At 34.8% G+C, this 18,317-nt stretch overlaps 1 protein-coding gene across 17 annotated transcripts in view; it reads right to left on the bottom strand.

Moving 5' to 3' along the window:
• Positions 1 to 18,317, bottom strand: part of WDPCP (WD repeat containing planar cell polarity effector) — a 445,572-nt gene that overhangs the window by 325,404 nt on the left and 101,851 nt on the right. For 16 of the 17 annotated variants that reach the window (XR_013441769.1, XR_013441770.1, XR_013441771.1 and 13 more), the window contains 5 exons: positions 17,648 to 17,732; positions 12,330 to 12,377; positions 11,434 to 11,484; positions 9,882 to 9,952; positions 9,559 to 9,618 (listed from right to left, as the gene is read on the bottom strand). Coding sequence is in view for 12 of the 17 variants with exons in the window: in XM_078056479.1 (XP_077912605.1) it covers positions 9,559 to 9,618; positions 9,882 to 9,952; positions 11,434 to 11,484; positions 12,330 to 12,377; positions 17,648 to 17,732 (315 nt within the window). In the remaining 5 variants the exon portion in view is untranslated. Of the gene's footprint in view, positions 1 to 9,558; positions 9,619 to 9,881; positions 9,953 to 11,433; positions 11,485 to 12,329; positions 12,378 to 17,647; positions 17,733 to 18,317 lie in introns of those variants that run through there. The other variant, XM_078056490.1, reaches the window with a different exon arrangement.

Genomic DNA, 18,317 nt, shown 5'->3' with positions numbered 1-18,317 from the left:
TTTAAGGGATATAAAGTTTAGTTTCTCAAGATGAAAAAGTTCTGGAGATCTGTTTCACAACAATATGAATATATTTAGCATTACTGAACTACGCACTTAAAATTGGTTAAGATGGCAAATTTTATGTTTTTTTACCATAATAAAAATATTTTTTAAATAAAAAAAATCGTAAGTTGATTCAAAAGATCCAGTTAACAGAAAGTTTAAAAAGCAGGTCTGTACCAGAAACTAAATATTTTATATATTTTAACTTCCTTCTTACAATAAACTTATAAGTTTTTATCTTCATTTTATAGTTAAATAAACTCTGGCACAGAGAGGTGAAGTAACTTCCCAAAGTCACACAGCTAGTAAAGCCAAGATTTGATACCATGAAGAATGAAGCAGTTTGTGCTTTCCACCATTATGCTACACATAAAACAAATGACGATCATTTGGGGTCCTGGAAGGCCAGAGGGATGGGATCCAAAATCTAGGCCAGGGGCTCCCAAAGTTTCTCATTTCATGGCATCCTATATGTCTCAGTAATCTTATGGTGCCCCCAGGCCAAATGTAACTGCAGTTCCATTTAATAAATAGACCCTAACAACTTAATAGGTATTTATGTCCCAACAACTTAGTAGCCATTTGAAAACATAATAAAAAGAGATTGAAAGAAAAAAAATTAATTCCTCAATAATCATAGTTACTTTCTAATAGGATGTGTGAAATATGAAAATCAACAAGAGACAGATTATTCAGATTTTGAACTCATTTAGCTTTCCATATATTTACTATTAACTATAACTGAATATATGAGGGAAATTCACAATCCTGAACTAGCTTCCTTTGGGGCAAAATACCTTGAAGCTTCCAAAACGTTATTAGAAATGAATGCCAAGGGCGGAGGCAGGGAAATTACAAGTTTCTTTAAAGAAATGCTTTAAAATGAAAACAATTAATAAAAGAAAGAACGATTTATGAAAAGAACAGGAAGGAAATGTTAGTTGATGATACAAAGATACATTATTATAAAGATCAAAATTTTCTTTGTGTCATAACCACGTTCCAAAACTGGGTTCATATCTTACTGTATTTTTAAGAGTAAATATTTACTGTATCAGTGAATTGTCATAGGTTATTAAACTCTGGATTGAGATCATCAAGCTATAATGTAAATTTTCTGTTTTTCCTGGAAAAGAATTAATTTTTTGCGTAAGAAAGAGTAATTAATTATTAAGGCATGATATTAAATTGGCCAGCTGAACATTAAGATTACTAAGGTAGAGTATTGTCTTTGCACAAATATAGAGACACATGTTCTTATTTTTAATGTAAATCTGTGGGAATGATGGCCATGGATGTGCAAGTACTCAGAGCTTCTTCAGGAGGAACAGAGGCTGGGAATCTGTGTCATAGTTGACTGACAAAAGCTACACCTTCCCTGGTGGCTACTAGCCAATGTCTGAGCATGGTCAGGTGCTAGTTCAACAGGGGACTCCTCTAATGAGCAACTTTGGCTCAGGGACTCCCCATTTATCCTCCCTGAAACTTTCTCAGCACCATGCTATAGCCTGAGGCCCTTTATACCCAATCTTCACTTTCTCCTTTCAGAGTTCAGACCAGCATCCCAGTCAAAAGGCCCTTCCCACCTACTTTTGCTCCCTTCCCGCTTTCTCTTTCACATCTCCCCCATAAATCTCCTGCATTCCTAGTACATCTTCTTTTTAATCTTTATTTATTTTTTAAGTGATCTCTACACCCAACATGAGGCTTAAACTCCTGACCCCGAGATCAAGAGTTGCATGCTCTACTGACTGAGGCAGCCAGGTGCCCCCTAGTACAGCTTGACATCTGCTTCTTAGAAGCACTCTGGGCATGTTTAAAAAAGATTTCAATTAAAGGGGCGCCTGGGTGGCTTAGTCGGTTAAGCATCTGCCTTCAGCTCAGGTCATGATCCCAGGGTCCTGGGATCGAGCCCCGTGTCAGGCTCCCTGCTCAGCGGGGAGCCTGCTTCTCCCTCTCCCACTGCCACTCCCCCTGCTTGTGCCCTCTCTCTCTCTATCAGATAAATAAAATCTTTTTAAAAAAAGATTTCAGTTAAAGAAATACACATATAAATTATTAAAATGTTGAAGAATACCTAGAATTAAAACAACTGTTTACTGCCTATTCCCACCATAGCCTCTCATCCCACTTGCAGATGAGACCATTTTTAACTCTTACAGTAGCTCCTTCTGGTTCTATGCCCACATTTCTAAGCATGTTTTGTCACTTAGAATTGCATTTAGGTGCATGTAACAGAAACCTAAAAAACAGAGAACAAACAAAGAAACAAAAAACCCAATCACTTAATAGAATGGGTTTGTTTTTCCTCACAGAACCAGAAATCTGCAGTTAGGCAGTCCATGCCTGATAAGACAGGTCCATGGTATCATCGGATACCAGGCACCTACTTTTCATCCCCTCTCCCTTTATTAAGTGGCTTCTTGTGAACATTACTTGAGCAATTAATTCTCCTCTTTCCCTGAATCAGTTTTTCCCTCTCTATTGGGTCATTCCCATTAGCATACCAGCTAGAAATAGATGTTATTTCTCCTATCTAAAAAAGAAATAAGAACCTCTTTTGACTCCACTTCTCCTTCAAGCTCCTGCCCTATTTCTCCATTCTCCTTTATAATATAACCCCTTCTTATGTTGTTAATTCCTAATTTCCCCCTTCCCATTCTCTTCAATATATTCCATCCAGGCTCCTGTCCACACCATCTACTGAAACTGCCCTTATCCAAGTCACTGATGATCTCCATGCTATTCCATTCAATGGTCCATCTCAGGCATCTTGTTACTGGTTTCTTATGTAACAGTAACACTTCACTTTCTTCTTGAAACCTAGTTTCCAGGATATACACTCCCTCCAGTGTGCTCTGGCTACTCCTTCTTAGTCTCCTTGCTCCATCTCTCCCTTTCTCTATCTCCAATCCCCAAAAGACAGAGGACCCCAGGACTCAGCCCTTCAGCTTCCACTAGTTCGATATCTAAACTCACTCCCTTGGTGATCTTCATCAATCTCTTGGCTTTAATACCATCTGTGTGGCTCCCTCCCAAATTCATCTTTCCAACCCAGACTTTTCTCTCAACTATTTGACTTCTCCACTTGAATATCTAACGGCCTTTCAAACACTGATGTCCAAAACTGAGTTCTTGATATTTCACTCAAAAATGTCACTTTGGAATCTCTCCCATCTCAATAAATGGCAACTCCATTCTTCTAGCTGTTCAGAAATTTTTTTCTATCTACCACATTTGATCCATCAGCAAATTCTGATGGCTCAAAATTCAAAATATACCCAGAATCTGGCCACTTCTCACCACTCAACCACTACCATCCAGTCAAGGCCACCATTATTCACCTGGACCATGGCAATAGACTTCTAACCTGTTCCATCTTCATTCTCTTCAATTCGTTCCTATCATAATACCCAGAGCGATCCAACTGAAAAGCGAATTAGATCAAGTTCCTCCTCAGCTCAAAACCTTTCAAGGGCATCCCATCTCACTTAGAGTAAAAGCCAAGTCCTACCTAAGGCCTAAAAGGTCCTATATAACTAGTGTCTAATTTCCTCTGATTTCAATTCCTGCTACTCTTTCTCCTTGCTCATTCCATTCTAGTCACGTTGACTCTTTCCCATTCTTCAAACATGTCAGGCATCCTCCCATCTCAGGGCCTTTGTATCTGCTGTTCCCTCTACCTGGGACTGTCTTTTCCAGGTATCTTCCATTGCTTGCTCCTTCATGTCTTAATCACATGGTATTTCAGTAAGGCCTTTCCTGGTCACCAAATACCAGGCCCATCATGCCCCACCATCCCCCACACTTAACTCCCTATCTTTCTTGCTTTGATTTTCTCTAACAGTTTTTACTTTCTTACATACACTAAATTTTATTTATCAATATTTTCATGACTATCTCCCTACTGGAATGTAAACCACAGGGGAACAGGAATATTGGTCATTTTGTCTTTTTGTTCACTGGTATCCCCAGCATTGAGAATACTATCTGGCATATAGTAGACACAAAATATATGTATATGCCTTGAGTGGAAAAAATGGTTAAAAATGGGCCCCTGCCCCTCAGGCATATCTCAGATCAAACTAGAAGAAAGCAAAGAGCAGAAACTGAAAAGGCACATCCCAGGCAAGTCTGGCCTCTTAATAAGTTTTCTTGTAAGTCCTACCAGTGACCTGTGCTTACTTTGGCCAGAGCTACTTCATAGAGCCACCTCCAGCTTCATAAGGGAACAGGGTAACTGAGTGCTTTAAACTGGTCACACTGCCACTGGGAACATCAGGGTCTGATCATAAAGAAAAATGGATACTGGGCAAGCGACTAGCAATGTCTTCCATATATTATTTATTTAGTCATTACTACTGATTTCCTATTATCATGAATCAAGATTTAATTCTCTTCTATCCCTTATCTCTTATTATTTTTTTAAGTTCTGTATCAGATCAGATATTAGAATTATCAGTTCCTTTTCTTCCCTCCCTCCCTCCAACATTCCTAGTAGAATCTTCTGTCTCCTGCCCCAATTTGGACTAGTTGCTCTCTAGGCCTAAGGCACAGTTATCATGCTAAGATTTCTCTTCACTTCTTTCTTATGAAAGATCCTCTATCTTTTTGTCATTCTGTTCTGCAGTACAGCGATATTTGAACTTTCTCTTTCAATTCTTCTATTAGTTTTTCTATTTAAATGATGTCGTATTTTTAATTCCCAAGAGGCCCTTCCCTTTTCCCCAAGTATTCCTTTTTTAAAAATAGCTTCCCATTCTTGTTTTAAAGATGCAACAGCTCCTCTTACATCTCTGTGGGTTAATTTTAATTCCCTGAATTTAGTTCTGTTTGTTGCACTGTCCCTGATTCTTTATCTTTAGTTTTTTTTAAACTCATACACAAAGATCTTGGATTTACAGGTGGAGAATTTCTTCAAAAGTATCATAATCTCTAGCTCTCTGGTTATATTTAAAAGTAAGTCTCTTTAAAAATTGAATGAGAGCTTGTTATGCATTGGTAAGCTTATTAACTTATAACTCCACTATAAGGATATTGGTTGGCACATCTACCTTTTCAAAGGAAACTACCAAATATCGGTATCTATAGCCATTGCTCTGGGTCGACGGGTGGGGGAGGGGAATAATCTATTTTTTTCAGAGAAGGATCCCTTAAACAGGTTACACAGAGACTTACACCTCACGGCTAGAGAGGGGAAAGAGCTGAGGAAGATCTCACCATTCCAGATACAGACTCTCACTCAATCCCCTTATTCTCAGTCTAGCCACCTCACTTCTACTATGTATTGTGCTTAGCATCTTCAAATCCAGAAACCCTCTGGGTTGGTGTTTCCAGAAAATAATTATCCTATCTCATTTGTTCTTTATACAAACTGCCTCTAGTTTTCCTGTTTTATCCTACATCTTAATGCCACGCTAATCTCTATGGCTTCTCTCTAAATTCTTACTATCTTTTCACTAAACTTTATTATCTTTTTACCTGGTATCCTACAACTTAGTACTCATTAGTGTCTTAGTGATTTCATGTGTCTATATTCCTTGATTAGGTTATACTGGGGACTCAGCCCACATCTTACACTTCCTTAGTGCATCCCATAATGGTGGCACTCAATAAATACAGTGTGATAAGTTTTATATAAGTAATATACTGTTTCTAATAGTTGTAACTTAAAGTCATGGTTTGTCAATTATTATTTTATGAGAAAACCAAACTGATTTTCAATACAATTTGATGAAAGGGAAGATCAGCTAATGATGCTATCAACTCTACAACTGAGGAAATTATGATAAAATGAGTTCCATAAACTCACAATTTATCTGTGGTAGGCTTAGAAAATAATTTATATTCTTACATAGCATGTCAAGTAATTCATTATAAGAACCAAAAAAGAAAACTATCTTTTCTTGGCATTTTTTTAAAGATATAGAGAGAGAAAGCATGAGCAGTGGGAGGGGCAGAGGGAGAGGGAGAGAGAGAATCCTCAAGCAGCCTTCCAGGTGAGCACAGAGCCCAATGCAGGGCTCCATCCCAGGACCCTGAGATCATGACCCAATCTGAAACCAAGAGTCAGCCGCTTAACCCAACTGAGCCACCCAGGCTCCCCACTGGCATTTTAAAATTGTATCCAGAAATGTGGAACTGTTATAGAAAGAAATCAGGGTTCAGCTAACTAGATCATATACTTTTGTAGCTGACTATACATATTCGATTCAAATAATTTAATCTAAAATCGACATATATGATGTTATATCTATCTTAACGATAACATTGCTTTTAAATAATTATGCAATAACCTGTAAATATGAATGTGACTTAAAGCACAATAATTAAAAGAATTTAAAAATTCCACCATAGTGGTATACAATTTAATAGTCTCCGAATGCTGAAACTATTATTCCCTTTGTAAAATATTTATAAAATGAATAGTTTGTAAAATGGTTTAAAAAATTCAAAGTGGAAATTATTAAACACTTTCTTATAATAAAATGATTTTAGGAAAACCAAAAAAAAGAGAGAGAGATATTTTGATAGCTGGTGAAACTAAATCTCTAAATTACATCTCATACTTTTAATGCATTTCAAACTAGGAATAGGCATAGCCTGAAAAACCAACTTTAAAAAACAATTTTCATACAGAGCATATGTACAGGTAAATCTTGATTTAAAAACTTTTGAATTTGCAAGTGAATTATTTTTAAATGGTACAATTTATAGGTCATTGGATCAACAACATGAACTAAGTGTTGGTTATGATGACAACCTATAAAATCTCATTATTCAACAGAGGGAAAAACCTAAGCTCAAAATGTATCCTCTGAAATCCTTTATGTCTCTGTAGTTGTCTGCTGATTTCCAAACAGTTAGACCTTTTGAAGAAATAACAATCCCTTAAAAAGAAGACAACCAAGATAAATTCCATAAGTCTTAAATTTGCCATTTTGGGGGGTAAAAGATTTACATTAGTTGAGGAGTGGCCATAATCAAAGACTGCGAGTTCAACTATGTTAGCACCAAGGTACTGAGGAACTTTAATTTCACCCCCTTTTTAAGAGTATGTTGTGGTCAGTTGTCACCATTTTAGGACTAAATATATGGGGAAAACTACTAATAGAAATTTAAGCCTGTATTATGGTGGAGCCACCACACCTCACAAAAGGAGGACCCTTGAGTAACTTGGGGAGTACTTCTTTTGTAACTAACAAAATGTTAAGGGGATCCTTTTAAAAATTTAGTTTGAGCACCAAATTTTTAATTTACTATGATATTAGAGATCTTTAGGATAATGCACATACACACATATTTTTAGAAGACTTAGCTCACAGTCTTGTTTAGAAATTGAGGAAGTGGATAAATAATGTTAGGAAGTCTCTCAAAGGCCCTAAAGATATGGGGACTAATCAGGATGGGCAGGGTGGAAGTCAAGTTATCTTATTAAAATATACCATCACATCAAGAATGTGCTGGTAGTAAAAGGTCTATTTTAGGAATAACTTATCAATCACACAAAGCACAAAATATGACAGAACATACAGAAAAATACACTTCACTGGAAATATTAAAAGCGACTCATTGGTACAAAAGCCTAAGAAACCATTGTTGTTGGTTTGCTATAAATTACAGAAGTAATTTTATATATATTCTATCATGAAAATTCCTTTTCTGCATTGAAGTAATTTAATAATGAGGGACGTCCTCCTCCTTATTCCCCCTATATACAAATACATACAAACTTGCTTAAAAATTAAAATGCAATAACATCTATTTATAAAGGATTGCCTAGGGGCGCCTGGGTGGCTCAGTCGGTTAAGCGTCTGCCTTCAGCTCAGGTCATGATCTCGGAGTCCTGGGATTGAGCCCCTGGTTGGGCTCCCTGCTGAGCAGGGAGCCTACTTCTCCCTCTCCCTCTGCCTCTCCCCCTACCTGTGCTGTGCGCTTTCTGTCAAATAAATAAAATCTTTTTTAAAAAATTAAAATTAAAAAAAATAAAAAGGATTGCATACTGGGATGCTTCACTGCATATTTTAAGATGCCTGACATGTTCCAACTTACCCTGTGCAATGGTAAGGGTGGAGGCCACAAGACAAATCTCTTACTATGGGTAGTAGGCTTGCCCTCCAGTCAAATTATTTTGAGCTTGCTTTTAAGGTGAGTAATTGCATTGAGAAGTACAATGAGTTGTACTAAGTTTAAAACTTCCTGGAGCATATTTTGTATTAAAGTTTTAAAGTTTGATTAAAACTTTAATGAAAACAAATTATGAATTTTTAAATAATTTCATTCTTTTGGATAGAATCCTAAGTCAAATTTAGAAAGTATTATGCTGCTAATAATATTAATTCAGCCTTGCAAACAGTCTCTGGAAAAAAATGATTTATGCCATTTGAGGAGATAACTAGTTACCTTCATGAATAAAAGTAGGCTAGTTTAAACAAAAAATGAGGAAAAACTAGAGTCCATTAAAATGATAGTCTATATTCAAATACTCAATTAAGATATGCTCATAATAACTACAAATTCAATGTTATAGATTTATGGATAGAGCCATAGGCCTAAACTTCAAACAAGAATAGTTAGACCTAAAATAAATCACATTATAAACAAGTAAGAATTTAAATTCATATAGGATATTCAATTCCATAAAACAGTTATAATTATTAGTAGTACTAATGTAACTTCAATTACACGTATGAGTAGAATATGACTAATGATTCTTTTAATCACAAACAAGATTTTTCTAGGCAACTAGTATTTCTTAAGCCCATAAACAAAGCTAAGGCATTTGTCCATTATTTTCTGATCAATGGTCACTAATTATTATGTCCTGAATCTAGACCCATTCAACATGTAGCTCATGTTGTCTAGGTCCTAACTGTGCTGTCTAACAGAACTTTCTGTGATGGAAATGTTCTTTATCTATATATGACAACATGTGGCTATTGAGCACTTAAAATGTGGGTAGTGTAACTGAGGAACTGAATTTTTAACTTTCTTTAATTTTAATTAGTTTAAATTTATTTTTAAATAACCACAGGTGACTGGTGGCTATTGTATTAAACAGCGCAACTTAGAGGGTTCAAAAAATAAGAGCAAATGTCTTATGTTAGGTCTAACTCTAGTCTGCTTGTTGGTTTCCATAAGCATGGTACTCACAAATGCTTATTAGAGTAATATGCCAAAAAACCTTCTGTCCTGTGCTTTTATCTTCACTCAAAAATATGATTAAATCTATGCCAGGAAACATCTAATACAACATTCAGACAAATCTAAACAAAAAATACCATTTTTATTAGCGTTCACAGTGTCAGTACAACTATATTGATTAATGAGGCAGCCTGGTGGGTGTGTCAATCTGTCTAATGTTAGTTCTAGAATGACTAGAATTCAAACTATGAAATATCCACTCCTAAAAAGTTTTTGTCCATTATCTATCATAAACACAAGAATACCAATTACTGCATAGTTTTCAGCTCCATTGGTTAAACACTGCAAAAGTATGTCAAACCATTTTACCTGACAGACATATTTGTTCTTCCATTTGCTCAGCACACAGTGACTGTTTTGCATCAATTCCTGAAGGAAACAGAAAAAGAGAGAGTGCAGTTGGCTATACACATTGTTGTTATCAGAGTGCTTCTGATTTGCAAGCACAAAAAAAAAAAAAAAAAAAAAGATCAGCATGCCACACAAAGATGCAACTGTTTTGGAACTCCTCACTAGACAAAAGCAAAGCTATCATCACCAGGAGAGTTGATCCTTTATGAAAATTAAAACTGTTGAAAGATGTTTTAAAACAGATTTGTTTGTTGCCATTTTTGAAACTTTTGGAAAGATACCTCCAACTCCTTGAGTGAGTCTCGAAGTTTTTCTGGGCGTCTATTTTTGAGTGTCCACGGATAATCTCGTGCTGGCAAATGAAATATGTACTACAGTTAGTTAAACAAGATTTAAAAAGGAAACTCTGCTTAGCAGTGTGCCTTAGGAGGATTAAAATAAAACACGTCCTTAATTGAGAGGAAGTGGGCTTCATTTCCATCATCAAATAACAGCCTTTTGAAAGGCTTTGTCATAGGAACAGGATTTTTACCACAAAACCACCTTGGTGATCATAATTTTATGATGACAACCAACACGGCTCAGAGAATCCCTGGGAAAGTTTCCTAGTCTTGTGAATCTAGTACCTAGTTGTAAATGACCAACTCTTTACCAGAGAATTAACTTTCTCATATAAATAATTAAAAGTTCAATCCAAAAGAAATTCCAAATTCTGCAAGTAACCCTCTCAGACCTGAAAATTCCTACAAGTGAATGGATATACTGAGGAAAGAAATAAAACACAAAATATGATGCACAGAATATAAATTTAAAAGGAAGCATCACCTATTAAAACTTTATTTAAAATGATCCTCTTTAAAATGTACACAATTCAATAATGATAAGCCTTTGTTTTGTTTTAAATGCATTTAATTAAAAGATAAAATTATTTAGTAAAATCTCAATATTAGCCTAAGACAAACTAAAAATAGTTTTATGTAAAAGAACAAAATGTTAAATTCATTTAACCATATCTATTTCATCACGAAAATTCATCTTTGAATTCTAAATAATAATTCTAAAAAAAGAGTTGTATGTATGTGTGTATGTCCTGTGTGCATACAGGCATTTAAATTTTACAGTAGAATTACTATTTATCTTATTTCAGCAAATTAATTTCATTCTATAAGCATAATGTATGATGTATACAGCATATATGCAAATTTTTAAATTTATATTGTAGTTACTAATACAGCATTGAAAAAAATTAAATGTCAGCTTGCCCATTTAAAACAAGGGAACAAGTAGGACTTTCAGCTCCACCTGTATTCCAAATAAAAGTTAAATTATATTTAATTTCTAATCATTAAAGCCATCTTTCATTGTAGCCATATTATCATATCTATATATCTGAGAACAGAAAAGAATAAAATGCTAATACTAATCATTACAAATTTCTTTCTTTCTTTTTTTTTTTTTTACAAATTTTATTTTCTTAAAATGGGTAAAACATATAAACAATTTAGGCATGGTGTGTGTAACAAAATGTTATCAGAATTTAAGTATGATACACTTATTTTAAATATATTAAATGATATAAATATGGTTCATTAAGAAAGTTTATGTTTACACAGGCATATATCTTATCAAAACTGGATAGAGATTTCAATGGTCTAAATTAGAAATGCCTACCACATATAATTCTCACTCATATGTTTATATACCTAAACAATGGGAACTTATAATTTTAAGATATTTGTGCAGAAAGCTTAAAATATTTTTTAAGACTGAATCTTCAGGGATATTCAATTTCCAGTTTTATAATAATTATACAAAAGTATAAAGTAAGCTTACATTCTGCCAGCTTCTGCTTTTCTTCTAAGTTACCATGCTCTGTCACTGATACTATGGCAGGAGAAAGAAGGAAAGAAGAAAAAAAACGTGGAAATTATTTTAATTAAAATACTTTGTATTTTAAATGCACACACATAATGTATATTATGCACATTGCTGAGACTAACAAATTATGCTAAATTTTTTAAAGGCAGTTGGAAAAAAATGCTGTAATGTGGATGTTTTCATTTCATAGACGTATTTCCTAAATTTGTAGTAAAAAGGCTTACACAGCACAACAGGTGGGCCAATATCCTGAGCTCACAATCTCATCAGATAGGGAAAAGAAGAATGGCAATGGAGTCTAGAACAGAAGCTGCTTCAGTCTGTCATCAGAATCATGAAGTTAGCCTATTAACCACCAAGCTAAGCACACAGGATGCCCACACAAGCCCCACTTCAACAGACCAAAACAGGAAGTAACTAGCTAGAAAGACCTTTTGGCCCATCATGAAACTTCTGGGATTAACAGGATTAATCAGATAAAGAAAATTGATCATTCACTCAGAAATGCCTATTTCAGACATCAGGTAAGGATCCAGGAGGCCAGCAACAGTGGGACCCACGCATTAACAATGCCCTCTACTGGGACACTGATAGATAAACGTGAATAGACTGTCCAGTTATCAGTTGGATCGGCAGTAAAATGAAAATTTTCATGTTCTTCTACAGTATTTTCTCGATATTGCTTTATTTTATATAGAACAGATTTCAACCTCAGTATTTTTCTAAAGAACTGAAATGACTTTTTTTAACTTTAGAATTTAAAGCTCAAAAAAAGAGTTTTTAATGGTCAGTATTTTATAGTTTAGAATATTTCATTTATAAAAATTAGTTGAGTAGAATAGACAGTTTACCTGGTGGGTCTTTCTTGTCATAATACTGGTAGATCCCTATGTCTCTATCTATGGAAAAGAAGAAATAACATTAGATTATGGTAAAAAGTTCTGGAGAATAAGAAGCCAAACCGTATTATATGATACAGCAGGACTGGGGTTAGGGGGCGGGTAGGCGAGGACAGAAACAATCTTTTTATGTTACTATAAATTAATAAGTTCAAAAGTATCTGGACATGAGTTCATCTATTCTAGGGATATGCAGGAACTGGAAGGTTTATCAATCTAATTTAAAAAGATTTACACAAAACTACAAGGGCATGAGGAAAGGAGTAGTAAAAAAAAAAATTGAAATCAAGGAAGACCAACTTTTTTCTTTCACACTTCCTCTGATATTTTTCACGGGGTGGGGGTGGGGGCTAACAAAAGGAACTGCCACTAAGCAATGCCAAATGAAATTAGCCCTGTTTCTGAGCTATTGCTTTCTTTTCTCCAGTTTAGCTGGAAGCTAGTACGGTGCTTGGGGGAAATTTGCAGGAGAGGAAGAGAAAATTAGAGGAAACATACGTATGGTTAAGTTATCTGAAGCTTGTTTAGACTCAAAAAACCTTCAAAACCCATTCAAATTCAGGTGCTCTTCTGGGGGTACAAAAGCAAAAGCAAGGCTTCCCAGATATTGAGAGTGATTTAACTAAGAACTCTGTCCTTGCAATTGAATTACAGGAAAACCAAATAATCGTGTCCATTTTATTTGTATCTGTAAATAGTGAAATATCTTTTTCTTTGAAGTAATAGTTGTTTCCCTCCATGCAAAATAATTCTAGTTACTAACAAAAGGATACAACTGTTTCTAAAGTAGTGGAAGCAGTACAGGCTGCCCCCTAGTGACTGACTACTCCAAACTTTCTCAAACTGAAACATGAAACTTGAAAAAAAAAATGTATTACAGCTATAATTTTTATTTCTATTATTTTAAAGATTTATTGATTTATTTACATAATCTCTACACCCAACATGGGGCTCAAAATCACAACCCCAAAATCAAGAGTCACATGCTCCACCAACTGAGGCAGCCAGGTGCCCCATATAATTAACTTTTCAAATAGAGTTTTTCAAAAGAGTCAATCCTGTGTACTTATTAAAGCTCCATTCTATTCATCATGCCACTAATTGGGACATAAAATTTTTTTAAGATTTTATTTTTAAGTAATCTCTACATCCAATGTGGGGCTCAAACTCACAACCCCGAGATCAAGAGTCACATGCTCTACCAACTGAGCCAGCCAGGCACCCCAGGACATATAATTTTAAAGACTACAGTTATTTCTATTGGATAGATTGAAAATATATAATAAGGGGTGACTGGGAAAGGTCATAAGTAGCACTCCTAAGATACTGATAATATTTTATTTCTTGGGTGATGATTTTATGGGTGTGTTCATTTTTTGATAGTTCAAAACATACCCTTATGATCTTTATACTTCCCAATACATATGCTATACTTCAATAAAAAGGTGTTGTTTTTTTTAAATCTAAGAACCGTAAGCATTATAAACACAGGTAATATTCTCTAGTATAATAATCCATCACTAGGTGCAGCCAAATATTTACAACTCTAGAACAGAACTATGAAGAACATAAAGGGTCTTGAATTTTTTTTTTTAAGTTTTTGTATTTATTTAAGCAACCTCTACATCTAATGTGGGGCTCGAATCCACACCCCAAGATCAAGAGTCACATGCTCTACTGACTGAGCCAGTCAGGCGCCCCACATACTTCTTTTTAAAGAATATTTGCATTGATACCGCTTTGAGCTTTGTAGAAAAATATCATTAATTATGATATTACCAATGTCTTTGGGGGTATAAAAAGATTGCTATTTTTGGCTTCCTATCTTTTTAAAATATGTAATTCAAACATGGCAGGGCTTTAAAAAGTTCAGGTATACTGCTCAAGTCTTTCAACATAAGCAACACTGCCACACTGTATATCTTCTAGCCCTCAATACCTCCTCCTTAGAGAGAACTATTTTCAACTATGAGCTGTTTCTTCTGTATATTCCTCCATATTTATAAATAGTTTTCTCACTCTATTATTTCTTGATTCTTCAGTTGTAGATATTATCTATTGCCTATCCACTATGGAAATTGAGAATTCAGTTATCTTTTACCACTGTGTACCCCTCCCTACCTACAGACACTTGACTTACACTTCTCCCCATCCTCCCAATATAATTAGAGCACAATTTTTGGTTAAGTCAGCGCTTACAATATTAATGAATACATAAACACTATTCACAACCGAAGCATGGGGTAGGTACACTATACGATTGCATTTCCTTTTTTTATACAACTTCCCTGATGTTAAAAATTGCCTTGTTTTTTATTTGCTTTAAAAGAATGTTAACACAGGTGCCTGGGTGGCTCAGTCGGTTAAGCATCTGCCTTAGGCTCAGGTCATGATCCTAGGATCCTGGGATAGAGCCCCACATCGGGCTCCCTGCTCAGCAGGGAGTCTGCTTCTCCCTCTCCCTCTCCCTCTACCCCTCCCCCCTGCTGGTGCTCTCTCTCTCTCTCAAATAAATAAAAGCTTTTTAAAGAATGTTAACAATAATTAATCTCCAATATACTCTCACATTTCAATGACTAATCAGTATAATTTTTTCATTGGCAACATCTCCCCTAGAGCCTCATGATCCAGTACTATTCTGGACTGCCTAACTTCTAGGTCTGATGCACAGATACTGTCTATTTTCCTGACTAGACAGATGTGCCTTCTGTCTTGGATTAATTCCCTTGTTTGGCAAGACACATATGCTCTGGTAGTTTAATGAGAAAAGGAAGGTAAATTTGGTGAGTATTTACAAAGCTGAAAATGTCTTCTGACAACTGACTGACTGGCTGGGAAGACAATACTAAGTTGGAAATAATTTCTCTCTGAATTTTGAAGACATCATTCCATTGTTTCATAGTGTCCACTATCAGTGTTAAAAAGGCCAAGGACAATCTGAGTTCCAACCCTTTGTATGTGATCCATTTGTTCTTTTTTTGCTATAAGATCTCTGGATTTTTTCTTTATGCTCAGTGTTCTGAAATTTCACGCTGACGTGCCTTCATATATGTCTTCTTCCATTCATTGTGTTCAGTACTTACAGGACTTTTCAACCTATAAACTCATTTTCTTAGTTCTAGGAAAATTTCTAGTAATATTTCTTTGATAATTTCTTTGCTTCCTCTTTGCTGCTTTTCCCAGAATTAGTAATTGAGTGTAGTATTCCTATGTTGAGACTCTACTATTCTTATCGCTCCTGTTTATATTAATCTTACCTTTTGTCACAGCATTCATTTCACTTTTTTCTATCAGATTTTCTATCTATTGTTTTTGAACTTCCTCTAAATGCAATCATACTATTTGTACTCTTTTGCAACTTACTTTTTTTTTTTGCCCAATATTATATTCTTGACATTCACTGATGCTGTTGCATACAGCTATAACGCATTCACTTTCTCTGTTGCATAAATGTATTTATCCATTCTCCTGCTGGGTTGTTTCTAGTTGCCTGCGTCATAAACAGTACTATTATGAACATTTTGGTACATGTCTCCTGGTGCACAAGTGTCAGGGCTTTTGCTAGAGTATATACCCAGGAGTGGAATTACTGGTCGATAGGTGACATATAGCTCCAACTATCCTAGATAATGTCAAATTGTTTCCTAAAGTGGTTGCACCAATTTATACTTTCACTAGCAGTGAAATAAGCTGAATTTCTTCCTGTGGTTTTTTTTTTTTTCTCTCTTCTATTTTCGGAGAGAATTCTTTTGTTGTTGCTCTTTTGAGTTTAAAATTTTTTTCTGCTATTTTTAATTTCCAAGAGGTCAGAATCACTTTCCAGTGTTTTCTGAAACTTCTGTATTTTGTTTCTTGCTCTTCATATTTAAAAATGAGGCAATAGAAAACTGATTAGAAGCTCTGTGTACATGAAGAGGGCTTGCCAACTGGTGGGCTTCACTGATCAGCCAGGGACCAGGGTGTTTCACTGAAGGACCCCCTCAAATGTCAATGTCAATAGGTCTTCTCTTTGGGGTCGTGCAGTTGCTCCAGGCCCTCAAACTCCTTCTTTCTTGGAAAGTACACAACTGGCTGTGACACATTTCAGAATCAAGTGGGATTAAGAGGACTTCACCCATCAGTATGCAGGTTTTCACTTCATCACTATTTTCACTTCAGTACCTTTCCCCTGTCTTCTTTTCCTGGGGCTGATGTCTCCAAGTTTAGAGCCTCTCTAATTAAATACTTCCACATGTATGAGAGGTGTCTCACCACTTCATAAGCAAACTTTCAAGTCCTTTTGTTGTCACCCTCATACTGAATCCCCATCCTTCTGCAGTATCTGGCTTCTCAAATTTCTGTATCTTTCTGGAATTCTGAGACACAGAGTGGCTGTCTTTTGAATTCTCTTCTGTAGACATTTGATATTCAGATTTTTAAGTTTTGCTAATTCCTCCATCCATCCTTTCCATCTTCCCAAAATTGCCCAATTGCAACTGTCTCCTCTCCTATTCTCTTAGTCCTTGTGGGTTTATGCCTTCTTTATTTTAATTCATTTATTCTCATTTTAGAAGAATTTGGGGAGGAAGCGAATGTGTGTTAAATCTACCTTGTTTAACTGGAAATTCTATCCTTAGCACATTTTAAGCAAAGTAAACTTAGTGAAATTATAATTACATTTGCAAGGCAAACCATCTTCTTAGTAATGATGCTAAAGGCATATAAATAAAACTCTCCTTCTAAATACTAGAGTTGTTTTGGATAATCAAAGAGGAGAAGATATTTTAACAGTTATTTCCTAACAATACATACTTTATGCTAAAATACTAATAAGCATCATTAAAACATACTTACATTACTCCTATCCTCCAAAATGTGAAATGAAAGAATATAAACATAATTAATTGTACATCTTAGCTGTATGTTTGAAATATTATCTTAATATTGAATAGAAATACCCTTACCATTAGCTAGCCTGCAAACATTTATGAATATATATCAGTCATTATGAACAATCCCAGGAAAAAACTGAACATGTATGTATCCTAAAAGGAAACTAATATTAGGCCAATAAAATTAATTTCATAACAGAAAATCTAACTCAAGTTGAAAAAAATAACTTTTTCAGAGTAACTAAAAAGAATTATTTTTCTTTAACCAATTTTTCATTAAGTATAAGAAAATAATGCAATTCTGGCTAGAGAATCCAGGCTCTAACCTTTGCTAGTACTTACTTATAACATTATAACTTATATTTGAAAAATACTGAAATTAACCCAGAGCTCACTTACCCCCAATGTGTAAGGTATTCTTCAAAGACCACAGGTGCAGTTCAGTCAAGCAGAAAGACATCTGATGGCAGAAGAAATCTCTGTCCTGTTTAAAAAATAGTTAAAAAGAGATGCCAATTAATTATTGTCAATAAAACCAGATCCCTTAGAAAAATAACAGAATCATTTGACACTACTCATATTTGAGATATGGCGTCCATTAGAATAAACATATTTTAACATATCCTTGGTTAACCATCCAGAAATAAACTCTAGAAAAAGAAAAATACACTCTTCCTAAATGTAGTATGCCATCTCACTGAGAAATGTGGTAAGAAGAATATATGTATTTGAATTTTCAGTAACTTGTTTGATTTTTAAGGCTTTAAGTATATTTAGAATTATTTAGTATTTAAGCATTTTTAAAACATTTTAAGAAAAGGAAACAACTGTTAGGTAATTATTAAGTACAAACACATTTTGTGGTGTATTTTTAATATACAAAGCAAATATTTATGATCTCCCACATACAAACAAGCTAATTAAAATGGAATTTGCAAGGTAAATCACTATTATAAGAAACATTTACTTAAAGGTAAACTGTGTAAAACCACATTAGCATTCAGAAAAGTTTGTTAATCTGCATGTCATGATAGATTCAGATATTCTACTCTAAATACATTAAGATGGA

The sequence above is a fragment of the Halichoerus grypus genome, chromosome 10, assembly GCF_964656455.1.
Source record: "Halichoerus grypus chromosome 10, mHalGry1.hap1.1, whole genome shotgun sequence".
Taxonomy (NCBI): domain Eukaryota; kingdom Metazoa; phylum Chordata; class Mammalia; order Carnivora; family Phocidae; genus Halichoerus; species Halichoerus grypus.
Note: the sequence above shows the minus strand (reverse complement) of the source record. Positions and strands in the feature narration are given on the sequence as shown.